Raw genomic sequence first — 27,860 nt, forward strand, 5'->3', positions numbered from 1 at the left:
CCTGGTAGCTAGTAAGTGCTCAGCAAGTATGTGCTAGCTGAATCCATGCCATTAAGCGGCGGTTCCTGGTTCAGTTAGAAAGTGTCTTCTTACACACACTCCAGCTCAAGAAGTTTATATTAAAGGAAAGAGGAATGGAAGTACATGCATTGTTAATATTGTCAACAGGTTTATCCCCCTTGGTGGTGGGAGGTAACTTTTTTTTTTTTTTGAGATGGAGTTTTGCTTGTTGCCCAGACTGGAGTGCAATGGTGCCATCTGGGCTCATGGCAACCTCCATCTCCCAGGTTCAAGCGATTCTCCTGCCTCAGCCTCCCGAGTAGTTGGGATTACAGCCATGTGCCACCACACCTGGCTAATTTTTGTATTTTCAGTAGAGATGGGGTTTCACCATATTGGTCAGGCTGGTCTCGAACTTCTGACCTCGTGATCCACCTGTCTCAGCCTCCCAAAGTGCTGGGATTACAGGTATGAGCCACCACACCTGGCCTACTTTTTTTTGAGAAGGAGTCTCCCTCTGTCATCCAGGCTATAGTAGAGTGGTGTGATCTTGGCTCACTGCAACCTCCACCTCCTGGATTCAAACAATTCTTGTGCCTCAGCCTTCCAAGTAGCTGCGATTGCAGGTGTGCACCACCATGCCTGGCTACATTTTTTAATATTTTTAGTAGAGACAGGGTTTCGCCATGTTGGCCAGGCTGCTTTCAAACTCTGGGCCTCAAATGATTTGCCTGCCTTGTTGGGATGACAGGCAAGAGCCACCATGCCTGGCCAGGTAACTTAAACATTAAAATTTGTTTGTAGTGATGTGGTCTATGTTATCCAGGCTGGTCTCAAACTCCTGGCCTCAAGTAATGCTTCCTCCTTGGCCCCACAAAGTACTGGGATTATAGGCATGAGCTACAGTGCCCAGCCAACAGGTAACTTTTTGTTTTTTTTTTGAGACAGAGTCTCACTCTGTTGCCCAGGTTGGAGTGGAGTGGTGTGATCTCAGCTCACTGCAACCTTTGCCTCCTGAGTTGGAGCAATTCTCCTGTCTCAGCCTCCCAAGTAGTTGGGATTACAGGTGTGTGCCACCATGCCCAGCTAATTTTTGTATTTTTATTAGTGACGGGGTTTCACCATGTTGGCCAGGCTGGTCTTGAACTCCTGACCTCAGGTGATCCACCCACCTTGGCCTCCAGAGTGCTGGAATTATAGGCGTGTGCCACCACACCTGGCCCCAACAGGTAACTTTTATGCTTATGTTTCCTTTGCACTTTTACAAGTTTTCAAAATGTTTTGTAATAAATATAATGTTACCTTTAAAATTAGAATCTATTTTAAAGGTTAATACAAATTTTGAAAGGTTAAATAAGCTAGGATTAAATGACTTTTTCAGACACCCCTAGGTTATATATCCCTGATGGCAGGCAGCTTAGCAGTCTACTTCTGGGTCCCTTGGAAAAATAAAGCTGGAGAGGCCTTTTGGTCATTCACAGAGGATGGAGGCTGAGAAAGCAGTGCCCAAATAGCTGGATGACTTTGGTCCTAGTTTCCACTCCGCATGGTGCTGACCTGGCCTTGGCTCGAACCGGCCACTGGGACTCGGTCACTTGACGTTCCTCCCAGCTAAAGACCTGGAGAGCTCTGGCGAGCTGGACCTGCAGGGCTGAGGGACTTACGCTAACTGCCGCAGCAGCTCTGTGGAGCTTTTCCCACCAACACAGTTGAGAGCAAGGCGTGGCTGGGGCATGTCCTGGTGGAAAACAACAAATGTGCAGTGAGGGAGCGGCCTCTCCACATGTGGTGCCTGAACCTAGTTACAAACAGCACCTCCCTTGCCCAAGTGCCGTGTTAGAAGGAGGGAGGAAATAAAATGAGATGTTTATGTCTTTGTACGTGCATGCACGCGTCTATGGTGTGTGTGTTTATGTCTTTGAACCCACCTTTTTCTCTGCTTAGGAAGGGTCTTTTTTCTTTTTCTTCCTAAGCCAGGGTCTCACTCTGTTACCCAGGCTGGAGTGCAGTGGTGCAATCATGGCTCACTGCTACTTCAACCTCCTGGGCTCAAGCAATCCTCCCACCTCAGCCTCCCGAGTAGCTAGGACTGCAGATGCCTATCATGATGACTGGCTAATTAAAAAAAAATTTTTTTTGGTAGAGATAGAGTTCTATGTCGCTCAGGCTAGTTTCAAACTCTCAGACTCAAGCAATCCTTCTGCCTTGGCCTCCCAAAGTGCTGGGATGACAGGTGTGTGAGCCACCTCATCCGGCCAAGAAGGGCCTTTTCTGTAGCAACTTAATCTTGTTGTCCATTTCAGAACCTGGCAGAACTCATCTTCTCTGGGAAAGAAAGGCAAAGACATCCACATGCAGTCTGCTAGGCTTCAGCTCCCTGCATGCCCTCCTTTTCAGTCCTTGATATTATATATGCTGATCTACTGCTTCAGAAATGTTTGCAAGAAGCGTGTGGTCTCGAGTATGTGTCTTTGGTTCCTCCAGATGGTTCAGTGAAAAGGGCTGAGGGTTTGGTCACTTACTAGGTGTGTTGTGGGGAGGAGGTTCTGGAAAGTTAAGAGGCTTTTGAGTTCAGAGAGACTGAGGCCAGCTCTGACTCTACCCCTTAAAAACGGTATGATTTTGGCCAAGCACTTCATCTTTTCTGAGTCCTAGTTTCCTCACCAATAAAACAAACAACAGCTCCTTTAAAGAGCTTTTGTGGAAATTATCAGAGAAAATGTAAGGCAGGTAGTTACTTCTTTTCTCTCTTCTCTTTCTGTGTTTCTGTTTCCTCAGGTCCTCTCCTGCCAGTTCTGAGAGTCACACATGTGGGCTGATGTGGCCCACCACAGATGTTTAAAGCTGCAAGTCATACTGGGTTTCCTAAACTCTGTTTCTTGTGCCTCCCTCCCAGCATCTGGGCACTGAATGCATGCTGCCTGCCGCTGGCTAGGTAGGGGTAATGGGCTTTAACTGACCAAGAAGAGGCTAACGGATGTTTCCAGAGAGGAACAATGGGGCCAGTCCCCAGCTTCTCTAATGCATGTCAACTTTCTTTAGGGAGATGTGCGTGAACTGGAGGGGCAATATTCCTATTCCTAGGTACCTTAAACAGGTTTTTTATTTCGGGCCTTCTTAGCTCCTCTTCTGTGATGACATGCTTGGCTCCCAGACTCTTCAGTCTGTCAGTCAGCTTCTGGATATCAGGTCTGGAAAGCAAACACAGTCCCCAAGGTCCCTGGTCACTTCTGCCAGCCTTTTCCACCAAAGTCTCCCAGGACCCCTCTGCCACAGCTGGGAGAACCCATGTTTCTTTCTGCAGGAAGCTGAGAATAGGTTTAAGATGGGCTTGAGCAGGGACCAGTCACCTAATTTCATCTGGCTTCAACAGCTCTTGGCTGCCTCCTCACTGGAAACAGAGTGAGACTGGGTGGTTTCCACAGTCCCTGACAGCTCAACAGTGCTAGAAGCCATCTGTGCCCAGGAAGAAGTCACTTAACCTCCTGATTTCTTCTACTGAAAAGACAGACTCCACTTCCTCCCTCTTTCCCAGAGGCTCTTCAGAGGGTTGTGCAAACACTCGGCCCGGGAGTGGCACTGGACCTCTTTGGTTAAGGCAAACAGAATAATTTTTTTTTTTTTTTTGAGATGCAGTGTCACTCTGTTGCCCAGACTAGAGTGCAGTGGTGTGATCTTGGCTCACTGCAATTTCTGCCTCCCAGGCTCAAGCAGTTTTCCTGCCTCAGCCTCCTAAGTGGCTGGGACTACAGGTGTGTGCTAGCACGCCTGGCTAACTTTTTGTATTTTTAGTAGAGACAGGGTTTCTCCATGCTGGTAAGGCTAGTCTCGAACTCCCGATCTCAGGTGATCCACCCGCCTCAGCCTCCCAAAGTGCTGGGATTACAGGCGTGAGCCACTGGGCCCGTCCAAGGAATTTTTGTCAGTACAACTGAGGAACTAAAGCTGATGTCAGTTATACTAGGACTGGGCTTCCTGACAGCCACAGCCACATTCATGGACAGTGAGGCCTAGAGAAACTGGACAATGCGATGGAAAGAGTATGTGAGGACACCGAGTCTGGCACTGACTTGCTGTGTCTGTCAGAGCAAGCTGCTCTCTGAAACTGCTTCCTCATCTGTGAAAGACAGAGGATAAACCTGCCCCGTCTCCTTCATGTCTGTATTTAGTGCACTTCCAAGTACCACTCAAAAGCTAGGGTAACGGGTGTCTTGGGGTAGACAGTGTGCAGAAAGAATAATATAGCTCAAAACATTCCCAAATATGAACTGGGGTTTTGGAAACATGAGGTGATCAGAAGCCAAGAGTCTCAAAAAGTCCTAGCTGTTCAGTAAGGGCAGTCTCCACCTCCTTCCTGCTCTCTCTTTACATTTCAGATTCACTCATCCTATCGCCAAAAGCCAGCTGGACTTCATTTCTTGGGGCTGACTCATCTGTTTCAGCCACCAACTCTGTTAGTGAATCTTAAGTACAGTTTATGCTTATGCAAGGGCGCCCTCTGCTGGAGAGGTGGGCACTGCAGGGATGGAAGGTGGAAAGGCCCAAGTCTGGGCCTTGGGTCTGGGATGAAGCCTCCTCCCCACGCACCTGTCTCGGACCACATTGATCGTTCTCAGGCCCAGAGCTGCCGCGATCTGGATGACCGCTTGGCCCACTCCACTGTTGGATGCATTCTGGATGACAGAATCCCCTGTGGAGCCAGGAAGAGACCCAAGTCAAGCCCTGTATGGTTCTGCAATAGGTCAAGGGCTCCCAGTAGGGGATCTTACTGTAGGCAAGAGATGGGCATCCTTAGGCTCAAGGGACCCAGGACTGGGCTGCTCAGTCTTCTCAGACATTTCACTGTTTCTCACGGTTTCCCTAATGCCCCCAACCTTACCTTTTTTTTTTTTTTTTTTTTGAGACAGAGTCTCACTCTGTTGCCCAGGCTGGAGTGCAATGGCACAATCTCGGCTCACTGCAACCTCTGCCTCCTAGGTTCAAGCGATTCTTCTGCCTCAGCCTCCTGAGTAGCTGGGATTACAGGCGTGTGCCACCACGCCCAGCTAATTTTTGTATTTGTAGTAGAGACGGGGTTTCACCATGTTGATTAGGCTGGTCTCGAACTCCTGACCTCGTGATCCACCTGCCTCGGCCTCCCAAAGTGCTGGGATTACAGGCATGAGCCACCACACCCGGCAGCCTCCTAAACTTCCACAACACTCACGATGCCTCCCAGGACTTGGCAACTCAGCATCTACACTGGACATAACTTGGACCCTGCCCTGCTGTGTAAGATTTTATGGCCTTCATCATCCTCCCAACTTTTTTTTTTTTTTTTTTGAGACAGAGTTTCGCTCTTGTTACCCAGGCTGGAGTGCAATGGCACGATCTTGGCTCACCGCAACCTCTGCCTCCTGGGTTTAAGTAATTCTCCTACCTCAGCCTCCTGAGTAGCTGGACTACAGGCTGTACCACCATGCCCAGCTAATTTTTTTTGTATTTTTAGTAGAGATGGGGTTTCACCATGTTGACCAGGATGGTCTTGATCTCTTGACCTAGTAATCCATCCGCCTTGGCCTCCCAAAGTGCTGGGATTACAGGCGTGAGCCACTGAGCCCAGTCCTCCCAACTTTTATGTCCTCAAGTCTGCTTAGGTTATTTTCTTGGTTTGCAATGCTTCCGTCCTTCTCTCTTCCTTCCTACTGAAATCCTGCAGATCTTTTGAAGCACAGGTCAAGTGCAGCCTTCATGAAGCCTTCCTGGATTGTTCCCTCTATGTGCTCCCACCGTGCTCTCTATTAATGCACATACCATGGTCTGTCCCATCTTTACACTTCGTTGTATATAGGTCCATTTCTATCAGCAGCTTGGAGCTTCTTGAGAGGGAAGGGTCATGCCCTATTTCCCTCCGCAGTGTTTAATCAAGGCGCACTGCCTTGAAATGCAATTAGAGCTGCTCTGGAGAAACTAGCAGCCCCTGAAACAGGGTCCTACAGTTTTGTGGCAAAGCCCAGGTCTCGTTTTGGATCTGGCCATGGGGGAAGGCAGTGTGGCATGCTGGGAAAAATGTGGGCTCTGGAATGAGACGGACCTGGGCATGAGTCTCAGTTTCACCAATGACTGCAACTAAACGGATGGGGCAAGTCAAGACCTCTGTGAACTTCAGTTTCCTTCCCTTAATAGCAGTCCTGGGGGCACCAATGAGGGTGCCCCTGATTAGAGTCAGATGTATCAGGGCTGGGAAAGTGCTTTGTTGACTTTGAAATGCTGTCTGGTTTTTGAAAGACAGCAGAGATGTGCCACACAACGGGCTGGAACTAGAGAAAGAGGACTTCCTGGAAGAAGAATGCCCATTCTCCTTCACCAGGGGTCAATATACAGGTTGTCACCCACTAGTGGATTAGGAATCAATCTAGTTGGTTGCAAGCAGCAGTTTTTTTTTTGAGACATAGTTTTGCTCTTGTTGCCCAGGCTGGAGTGCAATGGCACGATCTTGGCTCATTGCAACCTCCACCTCCTGAGTTCAAGCGACTCTCGTGCCTCACCTCCTGAGTAGCTGGGATTACAGGCACCCACCACTGCGCCTGGCTAATTTTTGTATTTTTAGTGGAGATGCAGTTTCACCATGTTGGTTAGGCTGGTCTTGAACTCCTCAGCTTAGGTGATCTGCCTGCCTCTGCCTCTCAAAGTACTGGGATTATAGGCGTGAGCTACTGCGTCTGGCTGTAGCATTTTTTTAAAAGTTGAAATTGAGAAGAGAATAAAAAATAACAGAGTATGTCACACATAGTAAGGGTATTTCATGAAACTTTGGTTTCCATTATATATATATATATTCCCATTTGTATAAACTGATCACAATGTAAAACGTATTTCTTATCATGTGTCAAGATGCTAAGTTTATTCAACATTGATCTAGTTCTGCCACATCAGCCTTGAATTAGTGAAGTGGAGCGATGGGCAGTGGGGACTCAGGGCAGGCAGTGCTGAAATGCCTAGATCTGGCTATCACAGCTGCAGCCCAAATGGGAGGTGGCTTTGGGGCATGGGATGCAGGCAAACAAAGCGTCTGCTGCACTAGGACTCCAGCAGCCATCCTTGGTCACAGCCACTGGCTTTTTCCACCAAAGGCTCCCAGGGCCCCTCTGACGCAGTTCTGAGAAACCTGTATTTCTCATTGTGGGAGCTGGCATAGGCTTTCAGCCTGGCCTTGGCCAGTGGCTGGGCACCAAGTTTCATCATACTCCAACAGCTCTTTGCCTCAGTTTCCTTACTGGCATGAGAGGTGGCTTGGGTGATTTCTATAGTCACTGTGGCTCATGGATGTGCATGTTGTGCAGAGGCAGCCCAGGAGGTTAATGCCTTTAGGGCAACCCTTAAACATGGGGCATGAGAATTAGTGGAAAACTGGCCCAGCCTCCCATCATTCAAGCGCTCTTTTTTTTGCTTGTTTTTTGAGAGGGAGTCTCGCTCTGTCGTCCAGGCTGGAGTGCAGTGGCATGATCTATGCTCACCGCCACCTAGCCTTGCCCAGCCTTGAGGGTTAATTCTGTGGTGGGGTCTATGGGAGTCTTCAGAGGGCCCTCAGCAAGACTAAGCAGGCTGGGCACTGTGGCTCATACCTGTAATCCCAGGACTTTGGGAGGCTGAGGTGGGCGGATCACAAGGTCAGGAGTTCGAGGCCAGCCTGGCCAATATAGCAAAAGCCTGTCTCTACTAAAAACACAAAAATTAGCCAGGCATGGTGGCAGGTGTCTGTAGTCCCAGCTATTTGGGAGGCTGAGGCAGAATCCCTTGAACCTGGGAGGCAGAGGTTGCAGTGAGTGGAGATCAAACCACTGCACTCCAGCCTGGCGACAGAGCGAGACTCCGTCTCAAAAACTAGACTGAGCAGTAGTTGCCTGCAGTAGTAACCGGGCTTCATAAGCTTTGCTGGCTCTCTGTCTGGCTCTCCCCACTCCCCCTCATTTCTGCTTCTCAAACAAACTGTCTGTACCCAGTCCAAGTCTTTGGCTCTGCTTTCAGGGAAACTCAAATAAAACACTTGGCTAGCTGATCTCATGCAAATAGTTTACCTCTCTGGACTTCAGCTTCCCCATTTATGAAAAGAAAGAAGAGTAAAAGCAGCGGAAAGCCTCTGCACTGTTTGTCCAGCACTGTGTTCAGTGTTACACTGCAGTCTTTCACCCTCCATGCTCTTTATCTCCCTTTTACAGAAGAAAAATCTGATGATTTGAGAGGAAAATTCACAGTCAGTGACAGATGCAGCCTGGGGTCAGACCCAGGTTGTCTGCCCAGAGCTTCAGCTGTTAACCAATGAGGATACCAACCTCACTGCACTGCTTTGAAGATTTAATGCACTCAATGGGAATAATGCCTGCAAAGGCACTTATGTGAACTGGAAAGTGCCATGTAAATGCTGAATGGAATTATTAACACTAAGTTCAGCGTTTTACTGAAAACACAGGGACTGTATCTATCTTGTCTGTCTTTGTATCCCCAGAGCTTAGCACAGCTCAACACATTTTTGCTGAATGAGAAAATTCAATCCCAAGCTCTAGAGAATGTGACCCTGTTGCAGTTTTCGAGAGTGTATTCCTCATGAGGTTTCAGCATGTTTTCTAGGAACCAAGCTAACATCTTTCTAAGTGAAAGCAACAACATTCACCCAGGATAGAGGTCCACTGCCCCCTCACACCCTTCACCTTGCAAGTTCTCCTGGCCTTGGGGTCAGGATTTGGGTGGCACCCCAGTTGGGAGACCCCAGTTGGCCTGCTCTCCTAACCTGTGGGTTCCTACCTGGCTGCAGCTGCTCGAAGTCCATCAACATCCTGTAGGCTGTGCAGGGATTGACACCTAGGGTGGCAGCGCTCTCAAGAGGGATGTCACTTGGAACTTGGATCAGTGCTTCCTCACTGAACACGGCCTCGGTCCGCCAGGTTCCTGAATCAGGGGATGAGGCCAGGATCATAAGGAAGGAGCCCCGTGCACATTCAACTGCAGCTCACCCTCTCTGGTGAATGGGCATCCAGGATAGTGGACTTCAAGTAATGCTTAGAAAAAGAAGAAAATCTGGACATTCCTCTGAATGTCTGAGACCTCATGATAATTCCGCAAAATAGACTGTTATTCTTTTTTGTTTTCTGGAGACAAAGTCTTGCTCCATAGCCCAGGCTGGAGTGCAATGGTGCGACCTTGGCTCACTCCAACTTCTGCCTCCTGGGTTCAAATGATTCTCATAGTGCAGCCCTGTGAGTAGCTGGGATTACAGGTGTGCACCTCTGTACCTGTCTAATTTATGTATTTTTACTGGAGACAGGGTTTTGCCTTGTTGGTTAGGCTGCCCTTGAACTCCTGGCCTCAGGTGATCCTCCCGCCTTGGCCTCCCAAAGTGCTGGGATTACGTGCATAAGCCACTGTGCTGGACCCAAAATAGTCAATCTTATCTTAAACATGTAGTAAAAATGGGGTGTGGTGGCTCACGCCTATCATAGCAGCACTTTGGGAGGCCAAGGTAGGAGGACCACTTGAGGCCAGGAGCTCAGGACCAGCCTGGGCAACATAGTGAGACCTTGTCTCTACAAAAAAATTAAAAGGAAAAAATTAGCTGGGCATAATGGATTCCCCTGTAGTCCTGGCTTCTCATGAGGCTGAGGTAGGAGGATTGCTTGAGCCCAGTAATTTGAAGACACAGTGAGCTGTGATTGTGTGACTGCACTCCAGCCTGCGTGACACAACAAGACCCTGCCTCAAAAAACTCAAAAAACAAAAAATTCCAAATGCCATTGTATGGGTGATTCAGAGAGGTTGCTTCTCTGAGTTACCATTAGATTTAGCTAATGTCACAGTGCAGGGAGTTAATGACCTCAAACTACTGCAATCTAAGGGTAAGATACTAGTGACATTACCAACAGGGCAGGAGAAGCTGAGAAAACCCCCTTTTCCCAACACAGTCTTCATTCTTCTTAACCAGGGCAGGTAGACTCAGGTGGTTTTAGGGAACAAAGCAAGAAAGCAGAAGTCGGCTGGGTGCGGTGGCTCATGCCTGTAATCCTAGCACTTTGGAAGGCTGAGGCAGGTGAATCACAAGGTCAGGAGAGCAAGGCCATCCTGGCTAACATAGTGAAACCCCGTCTCTCCTAAAAATACAAAAATTAGCTGGGTGTGGTGGCATGCGCCTGTAATCCCAGCTACTCTGGAGGCTGAGGCAGGAGAATCACTTGAACCTGGGAGGTGGAGATTGCAGTGAGCCAAGATTGCGCCATTGCACTGCAGCCTGGGTGACAGAGCAAGACTCTGTCTCAAAAAAAAAAAAAAAAAAAAAAAAAGATGAAGAAAAAAAGGCCAGGCGAGGTGGCTCATGCCTGTAATCCCAGCACTTTGGGAGGCCGAGGCGAGTGGATCGCCAGGTCAAGGGATGGAGACCATCGTCGCCAACATGGTGAAACCCCATCTCTACTAAAAATACAAAAATTAACTGGGTGTGGTGGCGCGTGCCTGTAGTTCCAGCGCTTCGGGAGGCTGAGGCAGAAGAATTTCTTGAACCTGGGAGGCAGAGGTTGAGTGAGCTGAGATTGTGCCACTGCACTCCAGCCTGGCACCTGGCGGCGAAGTGAGACTCTGTCTCAAAAAAAAGATAAAGAGAAAAAGAAAGTAGAAGTCAAGGGCACAGGTAGGTTTGCTATTCTGCTGGTTTGAGAAAATTCCTGTCACTGAGTTTCAGTTACTCTGATGTGTAGGTGGTACAGGCAAGAACAGCCTGACTGGCCTCCTCCAGGAGCTACTGTAGAAATCAAATGAGATGAGGAAATAAAAAAAATTTTGTAAGCTGGAAAGAAACGAGCATCAACCCCCAGCCCACATTCTAGTTCCAGACAAAAGAATTCTAGAACGTCAGTACTGAGAAGGCCCTTATCCAGCACTGACTTTGAACTCCTCATGCAATAAGGGAGGAAATGAGGAAGTGACTTGCCCAGAGCCCCCTGGCTTATCTGGGCAGAGCTGGAGCTAGAACCTGGGTATCTGTGCTGCCTTTCTTCCATCTACAGATATTTGTCTTGCACCCAGGCACTTGAACACAGACATGTCCCTTACTTTCATTCTAGTGGAGTTGAACAGGTGGAAAACAAAGTAGGCTCATGTCTGTGATCCCAGCTACTCAGGAGGCTGAGGCATGAGAATCGCTTGAACCCAGGAGGTGGAGGTTGCAATGAGCCAAGATCACGCCACTGCACTGCAGCCTGGGTGACAGTGAGACTGTTTCAAAAGAAAAAAAATGATAATGATAAATTATAAAGAGACAGTAACAGCAAGAAAATTACTTTAGGTGCAAGTCAAGGATACTTCTCCAGGGAGGTGACAGGCTAAGAGTGAAAGGATAGAGGTGCTACCCACTCAGAGCACACAAAGAACACTGTAGGTGGGGGATGCGGTAGGACAGACACTGGACTGGGATGGGACGATGCTGCATGGCAGGGCAGAGTGACGGGAAGAGCAGTCTGAGATACGGCTGGCCTGGCTGATGCGGCAGAGGCTGGGCAGGCGATGTTAAGACTTTCAGAATCCTGACCCACAGTCACCATGGGTTCCGCTGTGAATTCGTACATATACATACACGAATATGTATGTAACACAAGCCCCTGTTTCACAGAATACTTACCCTTACTATGTGTGAGGTACTCTTACTACTTTTTATTCTTTTGTGCTCAACATTAATTTTAAAAAGTGCTGGCCAGGAGCAGTGGCTCATGCACATAATTCCAGCACTTTGGGAGGCCGAGGTGGGCAGATCACCTGAGGTCAGGAGTTCCAGACCAGCCTGACCAACAAAGAGAAACCCCCATCTCTACTAAAAATACAAAAATTAGCCAGGTGGCTGGGTGTGGTGGCTCGTGCCTGTAATCCTAGCACTTTGGGAGACCGAGGCAGGCGGATCACGAGGTCAGGAGTTGGCCAGACTAGCCTGGCCAACATTGTGAAACCCTGTCTCTACTAAAAACACAAAAATTAGCTGGGCGTGGTGGCATGCGCCTGTAGTCCCAGCTTCTCGGGAGGCTAAGTCAGGAGAATCACTTGGACCTGGGAGGCGGAGGTTGCAGTAAGCCAAGACCATGCCATTGTGCTCCTGCCTGGGTGACAGAGCAAGACTCTGTCTTAAAAATAAAAATAATAAAAATAAATAAATAAATTAGCCGGGCGTGTTGGTGAACGCTTGTAATCCCAGCTACTTGGGAGTCTGAGACAGGAGAATCACTTGAACCCAGGAGGGGGAGGTTGCAGTGAGCTGAGACCACACCACTGCACTCCAGCCTGGGCAACAAGAGTGAGATTCTGTCTCAAAAAAAAAAAAAAAAAAAAAAAAAAAAGTGCTATTTGCAACTCACTAGATTGATTTCTCGAATGGGTCACAACCTGCAGTACAAAAACATGACCTCAGCGCTGCGGTACGGAGGGCTGATCTTGTTTTAGTGAATGAGTGAGTGAGAAGCCTCTAACAAGCTTTAAGAGGAGGCTGAGATGATCTGATGTCTGCTTTAAGATCACTTTATTGCTGGGTGAAGACTGTGGGGTGGGGAGTGGAAGCATGAAAGTGGGAGGTCTTTGCGGGGGTTGAGGTATGAGATGATGGCTGCCTAGACAGGGATTTTGGCAGTGGGGATAAGAGAAGATGGATTCAAGTTCTGTTTTAAAGATAGAATCAACAGGATGTGGTGAGGACTGGGTGGAGGGTCTGCACTCACGCAGGCAGGACCTTGTATGAAGAAGAGGTGAAGAGGGTAGGCCTTGGAGTCAGGCAGAGTGACTCCAGCCTTGGTTCCACTGTGTCCTCACTATATCACCTTAGGGAAATTACCTGGAGCCTTGCTGGCTCAGTGTCTGGTCACTGTGGCAGGTCGGAGCCTTTGGCCTATGCTTCCAAAGCTCTCAGGCGTGCCTGCTCACTATCCAGTTGCTGGGATTCTAATGGTGTCCTGGTCCTATATGGGTCAGTTGTGGGAAGCAGGGGGCAGCGTGGGTAATCACTAATTGTGCTAAAGGAAACGGGGATGTCAATGTAAGCTTTAGGGACCAGGAACTGGAGATGGGAGGCAGGAACACTTTTTATTAAAGGCTCTGTCAATCCTAGAGTAGGTCTACGGCTGAGAAAATAAGACTGAAAAGGTGAAGGATCCCTCTGGAATCCAGAAGTGCCCCGCATCCTGTGGGCTCCCCCCAGACTGGTGTTCAAATCATCATTCCCATTCATCTCAGCTAACATTACTGCACTCTACCCCACACCAAATGCTTAGTGCAGGGCTTTCCATGTATGATATCCAGGGTCTTTTCTAATTCCCCATATGGCACGACAATGGAAATCCGGCCCTTGCTATGGATTTCTGGGGCTTAGGAGTCCCTAACCCTTTTCTCAAGGACTCTGGGTGGGAGGGGGGCAGCACCCATGGTCAGAGACTAGGACTTTCAGGTTTCAAGTAGAACTCTTAGGCTTGAAGTTGGAGAGACCTGCTTAAAAACCCTGGCTCTGCCACTCACTATTGTGTGACTCTGAATAATCACTTCACTTTTTTTGAATTTCCATTTTCCTAATCTGTGAGATGCAGAGAGTAACACTTATATCATAGTGTGAAGATTAAACTGAATGACATTTGTACAGAGACTATCACGATGCCCTGTGCACAGTGGGTGTGTTAACACACGTCGTTTTTCTTTAATGATACTAATTCCCAGACCTTAGCTCTGAGGATTCCCAAGTCCTCACTCACATGCAACTGACCCTTAACCATCTCCATTATCTAACTTGGGGGTCAGCAAACTGTGGCCTGGGGGCCAAATCTGGCTTACCGCTTGTTTTTGTAAATAGTGTCTTTTTGTTTTGACACAAGAATCTTGCTCTGTTGCCCAGGTTGGAGTGTGGGTGTGCTGGCTCCATCTCAGCTTATTGTAACCTCTGCTTCCTGGCCTCAAGCTATCCTTCCATGTCAACCTCTCCAGTGGCTGGGACTACAGGTGTATGTCACCACGCCTGGATATATACTTTCACCAAGTTGCCCAGGCTGTTCTTGAACTCTTGGACTCAAGCAATCTGCCTGCCTCGGCCTCCCATGCTGGGATTACAGGCATGAGCCATTGTACCCGGTCCTGTAAGTAAAGTTTTATTGCAACACAGCCGTGATCACTCACTTGTTCACATATTGTCTATGGCTGTTTACAATAGTAGAGTTGGGTAGTCACAAAGATGGTATAGCCTACAAAGCCTAAAATATTTACTATTTGGCCCTTTAAGATAAAAGTTTGCCAACTCCTGATCTAATGCATATGGAAATTTAGCATTTGCAAAGATCACCACATATATACTCTCAGTTGAGTTGCATAAGGGTCTGCTGAGACACGCTAGCCAGTGACTATTAGTCCCATTTTTGAGGTGAAAAAACTGAGGCTCAAGGTAGCTGTGACTTACATCAGGCCATAGAGTGCTGGAAAGGGAACCTGTCCCTGATTCCAAAGCCAGTGCTCTTTCTACTGCTCTGTGCTTCCTTTTGCATATTTCCCAAGGAGAAAGTCAGTTGGCAAAGATCTATCCACACCATCTGGTCTAGTCTCCCCTGGGATTGGCTGCACTGTGGGAAAAGGCTGGCTATGGGCTCAGCAACATCTGGGCAGCTCAGAACCATGAAAAATGACCAAGCTGTGGCCAGCTGAGAACTTCTGTGTTTAACAGTTGCCACTCTTACTAAATGGCAGTCTTCACAAGAAGAAAGACCATGTCTGTTTACCGCTGTGCCCTCGAGTCCAGCATGCTGCAGGTGCTCACAAAATGTTTACTGAATATACTGAGTTAACTGCAGTCCTCACAATTATTAAATCCTCATCCTCTCTGGCTGGCACCTTGTTGAAAGACTCATCTTTTGGCTGGGTGTGGTGGCTCACGCCTGTAATCTCAGCACTTTGGAAGGCTGAGGTGAGCAGATCACCTGAGGTCAGGAGTACGAGACCAGCCTGGCCAACATGATGAAACCCTGTCTCTACTAAAAACACAAAAATTACTCGGTGTGGTGGTGGGTGCCTGTAATCCCAGCTACTCAGGAGGGTGAGGCAGAGGTTGCAGTGAGCCAAGATTGTGCCAACCTGGGCAAGAGAGTGAGACTCTGTCTCAAAAGAAAAAAAAAAAAGAATCACCTTTTCTCCAGGGAGGAGTCCCTGTTCCTGTTCTGGGCACCCACCCCTCGCCCCATGTATAATTACCCATACACTGGCACACCTATAATTACCCACATACCTGGCAGATGCCCTTTATTCTTCTCTGCTACAAACTGAAAGTATTGCCAAGTCCTGCTACACTAGCTCTTGACTCCACACTCTCTTCTCCAGCCCTATGGCACTGTCTTGTTGAGATCCTTCATTATCTGAAGCCTGAGTTGTTTGCCCACCTCCTCACTGGCTTTCTGCCTCCACCCTCTGCCTTTCCAGACCAATGGTTTCCAGACCATTCTCTGTATTGCGCATATCCTAGCAAATCATTCCTCTTAAATCTCAGTTGGTACCCCTCGCACTGTGGATGCAGGCCCACCATGACCCAGCCCCAGCCTACCTTTCCAGCTCCAGCTCCCTTCTCTCCCACTCCCACCCAGAAGCCAGCCATCCTGAGCTACCTGTAGTTCTCTGCCAGTGCTGTGCCTTCTCTCATCACTTCCGTTCACACATGCTCTGCTCCCTGCCTGGGAAGCCCCACTGGCTGCACTCCAGCAGGTCTTCCAGACCGAGTTCAAGCATCACTTCTCTGGGTAGCTTTTCTTAAGGCTTTCCAAGATAGAAGACTCTTGTCTTTGTGTCAATCCTGTGATTATAGCACTTGTACTACTGTATTAAGTGTGGTTTTTCCATTCTTGGGCCTCCCACTGCCAGCCAAGAGCACTCTGAGGGCAGGAACTATCTGGCCATCTTGACAGGACTTTCACTCAGCACAAGGGCTACCCCAAAGCACTGGCATCAGGATCCAGTGAATCCTTGCAGCTCTCCATTTGCTCGAACCGCTGAGCTCTTTCACCACTAGGTGGGTGCAGGAGATGGTGGAGCCATTCTCGGCAGCCTCCCTGAGCTCAGAAACCAAAGAGCTTGTAGTGACTCCTGTTACTGTTTTTCCCTGCCTAGTATCTTTTTCTTTCTACAAGGGCACTTTCCTAATCTCTGGGGCTCACAACCACAAGGCCCCAGGCCACCCAAGGGACTGCTTCAGAGATGCGCAAGGCCCATTCAGGGCCCTTCTGGGGGATGGATATGGCTGTGGGGGAAATGACTGTGGAGGATGTGCTCATTTGCTTGTTTTTAGGGTGCTATGAACCTCGGGCTGCTGGTGGCCATCTATGAGAGTGGATCTGAATTCTAACTCCATCATTTCTGGCTGGGTGACCTTGGACAAACTGCATGTTTTTGTTTTAACAAAAGTTTACAGTTTTCCTTTGCATTTCCTGCTGTATAACCTGCAAAATGGGAATGATGGAGTATCCACCTCATGTTGTGGGAACCACTGAGTTAACATACATGAAGTGCTTAGAGCAGTGCCTGGCACAAAGAGAGTGGCCAGTAAGTACTTGTTGCTTTGATTACATCGATACATGGGGAGATCTTATCTGAGGACAAGTGAGAGACACTTTTTGGATCCAGCTGAACCCGAAGCTTTCAATCTGTTACACTTAACAGTTCCACAAATCAATTAACTTCATCTCTTTTTTTTGAGATGGAGTCTCACTCTGTTGCCCAGGTTGGAGTACAGTGGCATGATCACTGCAACCTCCTCCTGGGTTCAAGTGATTCTCCTGCCTCAGCCTCCCGAGTAGCTGGGACTACAGGTGTGTGCCACCATGCCTGGTGAATTTTTGCATTTTTAGCACAGACAGGGAGGGTTTCACCATTGGCCAGCCTGGTCTCAAAGTCCTGACCGCAGGTGATCTGCCTGCCTTGGCCTCCCTAAGTGCTGGGATTACAGGCATGAGCCACTGTGCCCAACCTTAACTTCTTCTTCTTTTTTTTTTTTTGAAATGGAGTCTCGCTCAGTTGCCCAGGCTGGAGGGCAGTGGCATGATCTCGGTTCACTGCAACTTCCACCTCCTGACTTCAAGCAATTTTCCTACCTCAGCCTCCTGAGTAGCTGGGACTATAGGTGCATGCCGCCACACCTGGATAATTTTTGTATTTTTAGTAGAGACGGGGTTTCAACATGTTGGCCAGGCTGGTCTCAAACTCCTGACCTCAGGTGATCCACCCGCCTCGGCCTCTCAAAGTGCTGGGATTATAGGCATGAGACACCATGCCCAGCCAACTTCTTTTTTTAAAGCAAGTTTGAGCTGGGACTATGTAAGTTACAACCCAGAAGATCCTAACACTGGCGTGTAGTGGGAACCCAGGAGAAAGAATCGAGTGGGCACTCTCATCTTGCTGTTTGAGTTTGGCCAGGGCTTTACTTCTCAAGCTTCAGTTTATGTCTGATGGGTGGATAATACCTGCCCTGCTTCCTTCTTGTAGCTGCTGTGAGGATCTATGTGTATAACAGATGTGCCTCAAACACTGTTAAATGCTAAAAAACAAAAGTCACCTATGACTCCTTATAATATATCAAAGAAAATCCTACTCATTAGCTTGGGTTGGGCAGAGCCCTAGCCCATGTGGACCCAAGCTACCTTTAAAAAAAAAAAAAGAGACAGGGTCTCACTCTGTTGCCCAGGCTGGAGTACAATGGTACGATCATAGCTCAGTGTAACCTGGAACTCCTCGGCTCAAGTGATGGAACCTACCTTTTTGGCCTTCTTTCTCACTTGTGCAATCCTCTTGCATATGCAAACCCTCTGCTGAGGCTACAATGGATTTTCCACCATTTCCCAATCTCACTTTTGTGTCTTTGCTCATTTTACACCCTCCACATGAAATGACTTTTGGCTCATCTCTATGTATAAACAAAATTCAGGCTGGGCAGTGGCTCACGCCTGTAATCCCAGCACTTTGGGAGGCTGAGGTGGGTGGGTCACCTGAGGTCAGGAGTTTGAGACCAGCCTGGCCAACCAGATGATACCCCTTCTCTACTAAAAATACAAAAATTAGTCAGGTGTGGTGGTGTACGTCTGTAATCCCAGCTACTTGGGAGGTAGAGGCAGGAGAATTGCTTGAACCCAGGAAGCAGAGGTTGCACTGAGCTGAGATATGGCCTGGGCGACAGAGGGAGACTTTGTCTCGAAAAAAAAAAAAAAAAAAACAAGGCTGGGTGCAGTGGCTCACGCCTGTAATCCCAGCACTTTGGGAGGCTGAGATGGGCGGATCAGCTGAGGTCAGGAGGTCGAGATCAGCCTGGCCAACATGGGGAAACCCTGTCTCTGTTAAATATATAAAAATCAGCTGGGCGTCGTGGCTCATGTCTGTAATTCCAGCTACTCAGAAGGCTGAGGCATGAGAATCACTGGAACCCAGGAGGTGGAGGATGCAGTGAGCCGAGATCACACCACTGCACTCTAGCCGGGGTGACAATGAAACTCAGTCTCAAACAAAACAAAAGAAAAACAAAAATACCCCACAAAACAAAACAAAATTCATCCTTCAAAGGTCCAGTCCAATGAAGCCTTCTCCATGAGGACTTTTCTGATCCTTCCGCAAGACTGCTTCCCTCACACACACACACATGCACACAGAGAGGAGCCAGATGTGCCTTCTGTTTCCTGTGAACTTCAGCACTCCCTTTATTATTGGGTCCAGGTTTAAATATTTCTTTGGTTAGATATGAGTCTCCTAGGCGGCAGGGACCAGATATCTAACTGCATTCTCTGTTGCACCATGCAGCAGGGATTTAGGGATTCTGAGAATTAGCTATAATCAACGTGGGCCAGAGGAGATAACACATGTGCATCATCTCCAGAGCAAACAAACAGAATTCTTTTCTCCTTTAGCTGCCAGCCCTACTGGAGGCAGGTATACGGACATAATAATAAACCCTGCATTACCCAGGTACGCTGAGCCAAGTGGATGTCTACAGTTGGTGAAATAGCATTTGGGAGAGCAAAAAGGCAGCTGACACCTGGAAAAACTCACCCAAACCAGCATTTGCAGGAATCACCCAGTCTCCTGGCTTCAGCCTCGTCACACTGCTGCCCACCGCTACCACCTGGGCAACACCTTCGTTCCCTCCAACAGCAGGCAGTTCGGGAAGGAGGCCGTAGTTTCCTGAGGGAGAAGAGCATGAAAAGGTCAACCAGTGATGTTTGGGCAGTGAAAGAGCATGGACTTGAGTCCAGGCCATCCTATGCCTGATCTGGGATCTGCTTTGGACTGTCTGCATAACCAACCTCTGAGCCTTAGCTTGCTCGTCTGTACAGGGGGACAATATTCTTTAGTTTTCATGGTTATTATGAAGATCAGATAACACACAAAATGAGACCAGCATGTTGCAGGCACTTAACAATGCTTGCTTTACTCCCCACTGCAATCTTCTCAAAAAAGCCTCACATTCCAGAAAAGGGAGGCCAGACAGGGCTGACACAGCCTGCAGACGGCTCATCTGGAGGACAGCTGCGGCTAATCACAGGCATTTCACACCCACACCTGAGGAGGAATGAAAACGAGGTGGCAGCTGAGCTAAAAAGCCAATTAACATAAGCCACAGAAACCAAGGTTACCTTGGATCATATTTATGTCAGATGGATTGATAGGGGCCGCCAGCATCTTCACGAGGACGTCTGATCCTCCCACAGCAGCTAGCTCCAGGTTCTTCAGTCTAAGCACAAAGCCAAAGGGAGATGTTCATGTCACCCAGGCTAGAGTGGGCATTTCGCTCCAATCGTCTCCCCAAAGTAGGTCAGACAAGATTTCTGAGCTGCCATGTGTGCCCAGGAATAACGGTTCTGTTATAAAAGAGAGGTGCCATAAGAAATCAACACAGGAGGCTGGGTATGGTGGCTCATGCCTGTAATCCCAGCACTTTGACAGGCTGAGACAGTCGGATCTGAGGTCAGGTGTTCGAGACCAACCTGGCCAACATGGCGAAACCCCGTCTCTACTAAAATACAAAAATTAGCCAGACACGGTGGTGGGCACTGGTAATCCCAGCTACTTGGGAGGCTGAGGCAGGATAATCACTTGAATGTGGGAGGCAGAGGTTGTAGTGAGGTGAGTTTGCATCACTGCACTCCAGTGTGGGGGACAAAACAAGACTTCATCTCAAAAAAAAAAAAAAAATCAACACTGGATACAGGTTGACTCTCATTAATTCAAAGTGGAAATCCACAGTGGTCTTTCAACCCCATGGCCCACTCTGGGACAGGAAACTTCTGCTGGCCTACACACGCCCTGTGTTTCCCCAAACTTGCTTGGTTATAAGAATTACCTGGTGTGTTTATGAATATAAATTATCAGGTCCATCTCTGATCTACTGAGTCAGAATCTCCAGATGAGGACACCCCAAGTACTTCTTACCAACAGGAGTATCTGGGAAATCCCAGGCTAGCTGACATGTCTGCCACCTGTTGATTTTATTCTTGGTCCTAACATATATAAGGGAGAGGTGATATTTCTGTTAGTTGCAGAGTGTGGGGGTAATGGAGAGATGGCCTATGTAGTTCACAAAGAACTCCGTGGGTGGGTGGCTGTGATTCACTCTGAGTGATGCCCCTTCTGGAGGAGGATTCTCGTCTTGCAGAAACAATGCTGGGTGGAGGGTTGAGGGTCCTGGGTGTAAAGCTTCACCGCAAGATGCCTGGGTCACCATGGGCAAGTTTCTTTTCTGCTCTAGGCCTCTGGTTCTCCATTTGTAAGCCAAGTTGTGGTGGTGGTTTGGACTTGATCCCCTCTGGGAGCCTCTTTCCTGTTAAGTATGTGGTAGGTAAGTCCCTCTGCTCATGGTAGGCCCTGGACACCAAGCATATTTATCCCACTGAAACTTTGCTTAATAAGTAAAACCTGCAAGAAGGCTTTTGTGAGAGGCCAAGTGACAATGTCCTTCTGTTACTTTTGTTATTTCCAAAAAACTTTTAAAAAAAGATCTGCCAACCAGGTAGTGCTGGTCAGTGTACTAGACCCATGGGGCCTGTGACTTATTATCACCAGAGACTGCTTGCTCTCTTTCTCTACAGCCCTAAGACTGCATGTCCCTCTGGCCAAATGCATTTATTAATAATTCATTTTTACTTCCCCAAGACACATATAACTGCCAACAAGAGGTTCTTAGCATCAGGCAACAGTATCATCCAACTAAGCTGATGTAATGCCACCTACTTCCTGCAGAAATCCAATCTTTTAATTATACTGGATGCTTCGTCTTGCAGTGTAAGTGTGATTTTCAATAAATGTTTTGTAATAGCCAGGAGTGGTGGCTTACGCCTGTAATCTCAGCATTTTGGGAGGCTGAGGCAGGTGGATCATGAGGTTAGGAGGTCGAGACTAGCCTGGCCAACATAGTGAAACCCCATCTCTACTAAAAATACAAAACTTAGGTAGGTGTGGTATATGCCTGTAGTCCCAGCTACTCAGGAGGCTGAGGCAGAAGAATTGCTTGAACTCGGGAGGTGGAGGTTGCAAGTGAGCTGAGATTGTGCCACTGCACTCTAGCCTGGGTGACAGAGTGAGAGTCCACTAAAAAAAAAAAAAAAAGGAAATGTTTTGTACTAATAATGGAGACAGGTATTTATTATACACCAGGTCCTGCGCTAAGACCTTTAAATACGTGATCTAAGATGCAACACTTCTATGAGGAAAATATTAATATTCCCACGCTATCAAGTAGAAAACAGAGGCTCCTAGGGATTATGAAATTTACACGGGGTAAGATAACTGCTAACTGGCAGGGCTTATCATTTCAAAGTTGGTGCTCTCGTTAACTTTGCTCTACATCAGCATCCTAAAATTAGTTTGGAAATTCCCTCAATCACCTATAAGAACCCCTGAGGATCTGGGGACCCAAACTGGGAATCCCTATACTGGACCATGACCAAAATAAAGGAGGACATGTCTTACCATGTCTGAGAAACAGCTGCAAAAAACCAATAGATAAACTCTACAGAAAATGGTTAACTAGGAAGGAGTTGATGACCAGGGGCAGAAAGAATATAGAAACAGCTTTTAAAAATAAGTATTAAGGAATGTATGTATTTACACATAGCTGGAGGAGGGAGAGTCCTTATAATAGTAATAACTACCGCTTATTCAGTGCTTACTAGTCAGCCACATTGCTAAGTGCTTTACCTGCCAGCTTTCCGATTACAATAGCTCTCATACTATTGTTCTGCTTTTACAGCTGATGAACAAAAGCTGTAAGAGGTAAATAACTTGCTCACAACCACTAAAAGTAGCAAGTGGCTGACATGATTTGAACCTGGCAGTATGACCTACAGAAGCCCTTGGAAAGGGGCTGACTCCACACCAAGCAGAGGGCAGTGAAATGAACACAGGCCGGGACCAGTTGCGGTTGCCTTATGGGGAGCTGGAGGGAGTGCTAACAGGTGGGCACCACAGCCTTCCTACCAGACTAAGCAAGGAGGCATCAGCTCAGACAGTGATGTTTCACTCTCGACCTGTGTATTAAGTCTGCATTCAAAAGAAAAATCCTGGGGATCGCGACATCAGGAGTTTGAGACCAGCCTGGCCAACATGGGGAAACCTCATGTCTACGAGAAATACAAAAACTAGCTGGGTGTGCACCTGTAATCCTAGCTACTTGGGAGGCTGAGGCAGGAGATTCTGGAAGGCGGAGGTTGCAGTGAACCGAGATTGTGCCATTGCACTCCAGCCTGGGTGACAAGAGCAAGACTCCGTCTAAAAAGATAAAAAAAAAAAAAGAAAAATCCTGTCCAGAGCAAGTGAATTTTAAACTAGCTGTCCTTTATATTAACCACAGTGCTTCTCTCCTGCATTTTCACAGATAATCAGAGTTTTTCTGTAAGCCAACAAAGTTCATGTGCTCAAGCTGTTTAAAGACATTTTTTTCTGCACATTTTCCATACAGTTTTCTTACAGCCCAGAATGTCTTTTCCACAGCTTCGCTATGAAGAGAGGAATTCAACTCATCCTTCAAGGCCCAGTTCAAATTCTACTTCCCTTAAGATATCTTTCGACCCTCATCCAGCCCAGAAAAAAAAAAAAAATCACTTGCTCGGTGCTCCCGTTGTACAGAATTATATATCATGTTATTTATGACTATCTCACGGTTTACTAATTTTTAGTTTGTGAAGCCTTTTCATACATTTTTGTCAATTGATCAGGACAAGACAGAGATTCACAATCCCTTTTCAAAACTCTTGGGAGTCACGTATTATCTACACTCCTAGTGGGGGCTGTTGCAGCACCCTGGGATCAGACACACGAATGTGTCTGCAGCAAAATGTAGGAATACTCATGCTAAGTGAGATGAATAAAGACCACACGAAAACCTCACGTTAGATCAGGTTTCCTTCACATGAGTTACAGAAAAAAACTGGCTGGGTGCAGTGGCTCATGCCTGTAATCCCAGCACTTTGGGAGACCGAGTTGGGTGGATCACATGGTCAAGATTGAGACCATCCTGGCCAACACAGTGAAACCCCATCTCTACTAAAAATACAAAACTTAGCTGGGTGTGGTGGTGCCTGCCTGTAATTCCAGCTACTCGGGAGGCTGAGGCAGAAGAATAGCTTGAATCTGGGAGGTAGAGGTTGCAGTGAGCCGAGATCGTGCCACTGTACTCCAGCCTGGTGACAGAGAAAGACTCCGTCTCAAAAAACAAAACAAAACAAAACAAAACAAAACAAAACAAAACAAAACACCGTCAGCTTCCAAAGCTTTCAGGATTTTGGAACTGCAGATACAAATTTAGATTTGGATTCAGGTTTTTCAGACACTGAGTTCGGAGCTGTTTTTACGAATGACTTAGTTTTGTAGTCAGAATGTGTGTGTGTATGTGCTGTCTCCTTGTTAAGACGGTGAGCTCCTAGAGGGCGGAGAACTATTAGTCTTAACTCACTGTTGAGCACATGTCTGGGATCAAACTTTTTTCTCTAGTGAGAAAATATGGCATAAGTGCCAGTTATGGCTGGGCATGGTGGCTCACACCTGTAATCCCAGCACTTTGGGAGGCTGAAGCATGTGGATCACCTGAGGTCAGGAGTTAAAAACCAGCTTGGCCAACATGGTGAAACCCAGTCTCTGTTAAAAAAAATACAAAAATCAGCTGGGTGTGGTGGTGTGCACCTGCAGTCCCAGCTACTTGGGAGGCTGAGGCAGGAGAATTGTTTGAACCTGAAAGGCAGAGGTTGCAGTAAGCTGAGATCATGCCACTGTACTCCAGCCTCGGCGGGGAAAAAAAAGTGCCAGTCATCTAGGAAATCAGGGGCAGGGCCCAAGCCAAAGGGACTTAGCTATTTGTACTTGCTCTTCCTGGTTCTAGGCTGTTTAGGAAAATACCCATGAAAGATGGGCTCAAATAAAAATGGAGATTATCCTTAAGAGAATTCAGTCTAGGCATACACATCAAATGTGCACCGGGACTGCACTTCTTAAAAATCTAGATGACCGTGGTCAAGATGAGAATACAGGTAGATCTCAGTTCGTAAATGATGGGTAGAACATGAATCTGGAGTGAAGCAGGCAGCCCTGGGTTTGAATCATACCTTAGTTATTTATCAGCTAGATAAACCTCAGAATATTCCTCTGTAAAATGGGATAACATAAGAACCCAGTTCACAGGACTCAATGAGTTAATGTATGTGAAGCATTTATGGTAGTACCTATACAGTAGATGCTGAGAAAATGACAGCGGTTATCAGTTGTAGAGCTATCCAAGGAAACCTCTGAAACAGTTCCCTGGTTCTATCTCTGAGAAGAGTCACTGAGTCACTGAAAGGAAGAATTTTCCTTCTTGGAAAATTCAAGTAAACGCAATTCACAAATATTTATTGACAGTCGAAGTGTGAGATACTGTGCCAAGGGGTTTCATGATGAATAAAGGTGGGCATGGTAGCATGCACCTGCAATCGCAGCTACTTGGGAGGCTGAGGAAAAAGGATTGCTTGTGCTGAGGAGTTCAAGGCTATTGTATACCATCAGCACACCTGTGAATGACCAATGTGCTCTAGCCTGGGCAACAGGAGACCCTGGCTCAGGAAGAAAAATAAATCCCCTTCCCAGGGCCTTGATGGACTGGGAACCCATCTGTGGAAACCTGGGAGAAGAGCTATAACAGAGGGAGGCTCCTGGTGCTAAAGTTGGCTGCCAGTGTCTAGCCTGGTGGGAGGAAGGAAATAGATTAGAAAAGGGTCTTTGGAAGAAATGATACCTTGGTTTGGTTTGAAGGATAAACAGGCATTGACAGGGTGGACTGAGAAAAGACAAAAGGTTTTCCTGCCGGAGGGAATGACAAAGAATCTGACCCAAGAGTAGGCCAGGCAACAGTTGTGGTCTGTGTAAGAACCATGAGAATGGAGAGAAGGACTGGATAACATACAGTCTCTTAAATAAGCAACACTGATGTCACTTGGTGACCAATTCCATGTGGCAGGAGGGAAGGGAAGTCTTTGATGGCTCCAAGGCCTTTGGCTTAGACAGCTGAATGCTGAGCTAGGGAGGAAGGAAGAGTAGGTTTGGAGAGGGGACGCAGGTGACCTGCAGTATGCATACAGAGCAGAGAGTGCTCAGGCTAGACACACAGAACTGTGAGTTGGCTGGGTGGGCGGAGTCTAGGAGAGCGGAAAAACTTATTCTGGGTGATTTCACTGAACAATGAAATGACAATTTATGTCGATGACTTACTGAGCTCTAAGTATGCTTAACATCTTATATACACGATGCTGTTCAGTCCTCAAAATGCCTATGTGGAGGGTGGTTATCACCCCAATTTGAAGGAGAGGAAACTGAGGCTCAGAGAAAGAACTGGCTCAAGTGTAAGAGGCAGGTCTTGATCTTAAGCTAGACTCCAAAATGCAAGCTGTTCAACACCATGCCAGCATTCACTACACTGTGTGTGCTGACATTTTCTCGGAGATACTACTGTTAGGTGTTTCCTGGGATCCAATACGTTTAGGAAATGCTGCCTACTACGCCCCTCTTTAAAGATTCTGACTACATGTTACTCAAAAGGCTCTGCGACGTCCTGAGTGAAACCCATGTAGCCTGCGCCATCCAGAGCTTCCCAGATTTAACACGGGCTGGGAGCACTACAGTATTTTCATGGCACAGCCTGCCTCAAACAGCAGTTTGAGAAATGATGCTCTGGGCCCCCGTTCTCTTCTTTGTCTTCTGGGAAGAAGACAAATGTCAGCTCTGCATTTGAGATTCACAGAAGTGGGAGGGAAGGAGAGTAAAGAGGGCCAAGCAGGGATGAGGGTCTAGGAGATAGGAAGTTACGCTGAAGCTGCGAACCCAGGTGGATGGGGGCAGGGGCAGGCCCTACACTTGCTGCAAGCCTGGGGGTGGGGGTGGAGGTTCAGCTGCCTCTCACCAGGGAGGCCAGCCTCGGCCTGCCCCAGGGAATGCCATCAATACCACAGACACTGCTGTTCCCGCAGACAGTGCTAACCACGTCGTCAAGGATACCATTCTGCTGAGACAGGAGGGAAAGCAGGGACCAAGTCTGAATTCCAAGAGTTAAACCTCTAGTGTAATGACAGCAATTTCTTCTCTGTTCTTTAAAAGAAAAAGACCTCACCAAAGGAAACAGTGGCCATGTTTCAGAGTACAAATGAGGCACCCAACCCAGCCTGGCTAGATCTCAAATTGCTTTCCCCATACCGTTCACGTCCTCCCTCTGTGAGTGTAATGGCGCCATGCAACTCGGGGGGGATTCTGCTGTCCTCAATGGACAGATCCCAGCCTGGATAAGATCACAATGGCTCCTTTGAGGCCAAGGCTGTACACCTGTGATGCCATAGGAAGTACAAGGGAGACAAAAGCAGGCAGAAGAAAGAGGCTTTTGAGAGGGGGGGAAAAAAGGCCAGTACCCTGGGGACTGGCACAGTTATACTTGCTGTGTAAGGTGGGCATTAGCTAGCTCTGCTAAGATATCTTTCCTGTGCCCCACATTTAATTAGCAATCATTTGTACCTATCTTTCACCTTCTACCCAAGTACATCAAATGGTCAATATCATTTTGAGCAGGAAGAACAGGTAGGGAGAGACTGTCACTGGCCAGAGACTTTCTCAGCTGCTTAGTACAGAAGCAAGAATGTTTGTGTCATCACAGAGCACTGAGTGAAGGTAACTGACACCTCATGTGGTTCTCCCCAGTCTGTCTGCAGTCCCCCTGGTCACCTACAAGCTGCCTTCTGTGATTCAGTGAAATGCCATACTGTCCTAGGATTTGACTAATAATTAATAAGCAGGCCACAAGTGGGAAATTGTGAGGGAATGAAGTTCCTCAGCTTACAGCTTGTAAGGGCCTGGCTCCCAGGGAACTAAGGGAGTCCTGGGCTCCCAGGGAGAGTTCCTTTCCCTGAGCAAAGCTCTTTGGTTCCAGGTGGCTTGGTGTGCTGGACACAACCACACCCTTCCTGCGTCTCCTCCAGCTTCCAGGACCCCCACCATTTAGGACTCATCTTTCGGCTCTTTAGCACACTCATTTTGAGCTGAAGGAATCAGAGGCTTAGGGTAACTTCTGGAAGTTTCTATCCAGTTGGCAAAGAAACCTTCTCCCAACCTTCTCAATTCCCAACTTTCCCTCAACTAAGAGAACCAGAAAGTTTGCAGGTCCCATGATATTCACCATCTGCTGACGCCAGGGTAACTCCACTACAAGCACAGTCTGTCCCTCAGCTTGCTGACGGCCAGCTCCTGGGGGCACAGTCCCTGCCTACGGCTGCTTGGATCTCTTTGACAGGTCAAAACACAACCGTGCAGCTCTTGTCTGGCTGGAGGCTGGGAGGGCTATTGATTGTGTAACCAAC

At 47.7% G+C, this 27,860-nt stretch overlaps 1 protein-coding gene across 3 annotated transcripts in view; it reads right to left on the reverse strand.

Moving 5' to 3' along the window:
- The window catches only part of MECR (mitochondrial trans-2-enoyl-CoA reductase), a 48,161-nt gene that overhangs the window by 13,632 nt on the left and 6,669 nt on the right, over positions 1 to 27,860 (reverse strand). For 2 of the 3 annotated variants that reach the window (XM_078330979.1, XM_002750527.5), the window contains exons 2-7: positions 19,635 to 19,732; positions 19,051 to 19,182; positions 8,782 to 8,925; positions 4,588 to 4,690; positions 3,089 to 3,191; positions 1,665 to 1,738 (exon numbers count right to left, since the gene is read on the reverse strand). In XM_078330979.1, coding sequence (XP_078187105.1) covers positions 1,665 to 1,738; positions 3,089 to 3,191; positions 4,588 to 4,690; positions 8,782 to 8,925; positions 19,051 to 19,182; positions 19,635 to 19,732 — 654 coding nt within the window. The remainder of the gene's footprint in view (positions 1 to 1,664; positions 1,739 to 3,088; positions 3,192 to 4,587; positions 4,691 to 8,781; positions 8,926 to 19,050; positions 19,183 to 19,634; positions 19,733 to 27,860) is intronic. The other variant, XM_078330980.1, reaches the window with a different exon arrangement.

Source organism: Callithrix jacchus, chromosome 7, assembly GCF_049354715.1.
Source record: "Callithrix jacchus isolate 240 chromosome 7, calJac240_pri, whole genome shotgun sequence".
In the NCBI taxonomy this organism is placed as follows: Eukaryota; Metazoa; Chordata; class Mammalia; order Primates; family Cebidae; genus Callithrix; species Callithrix jacchus.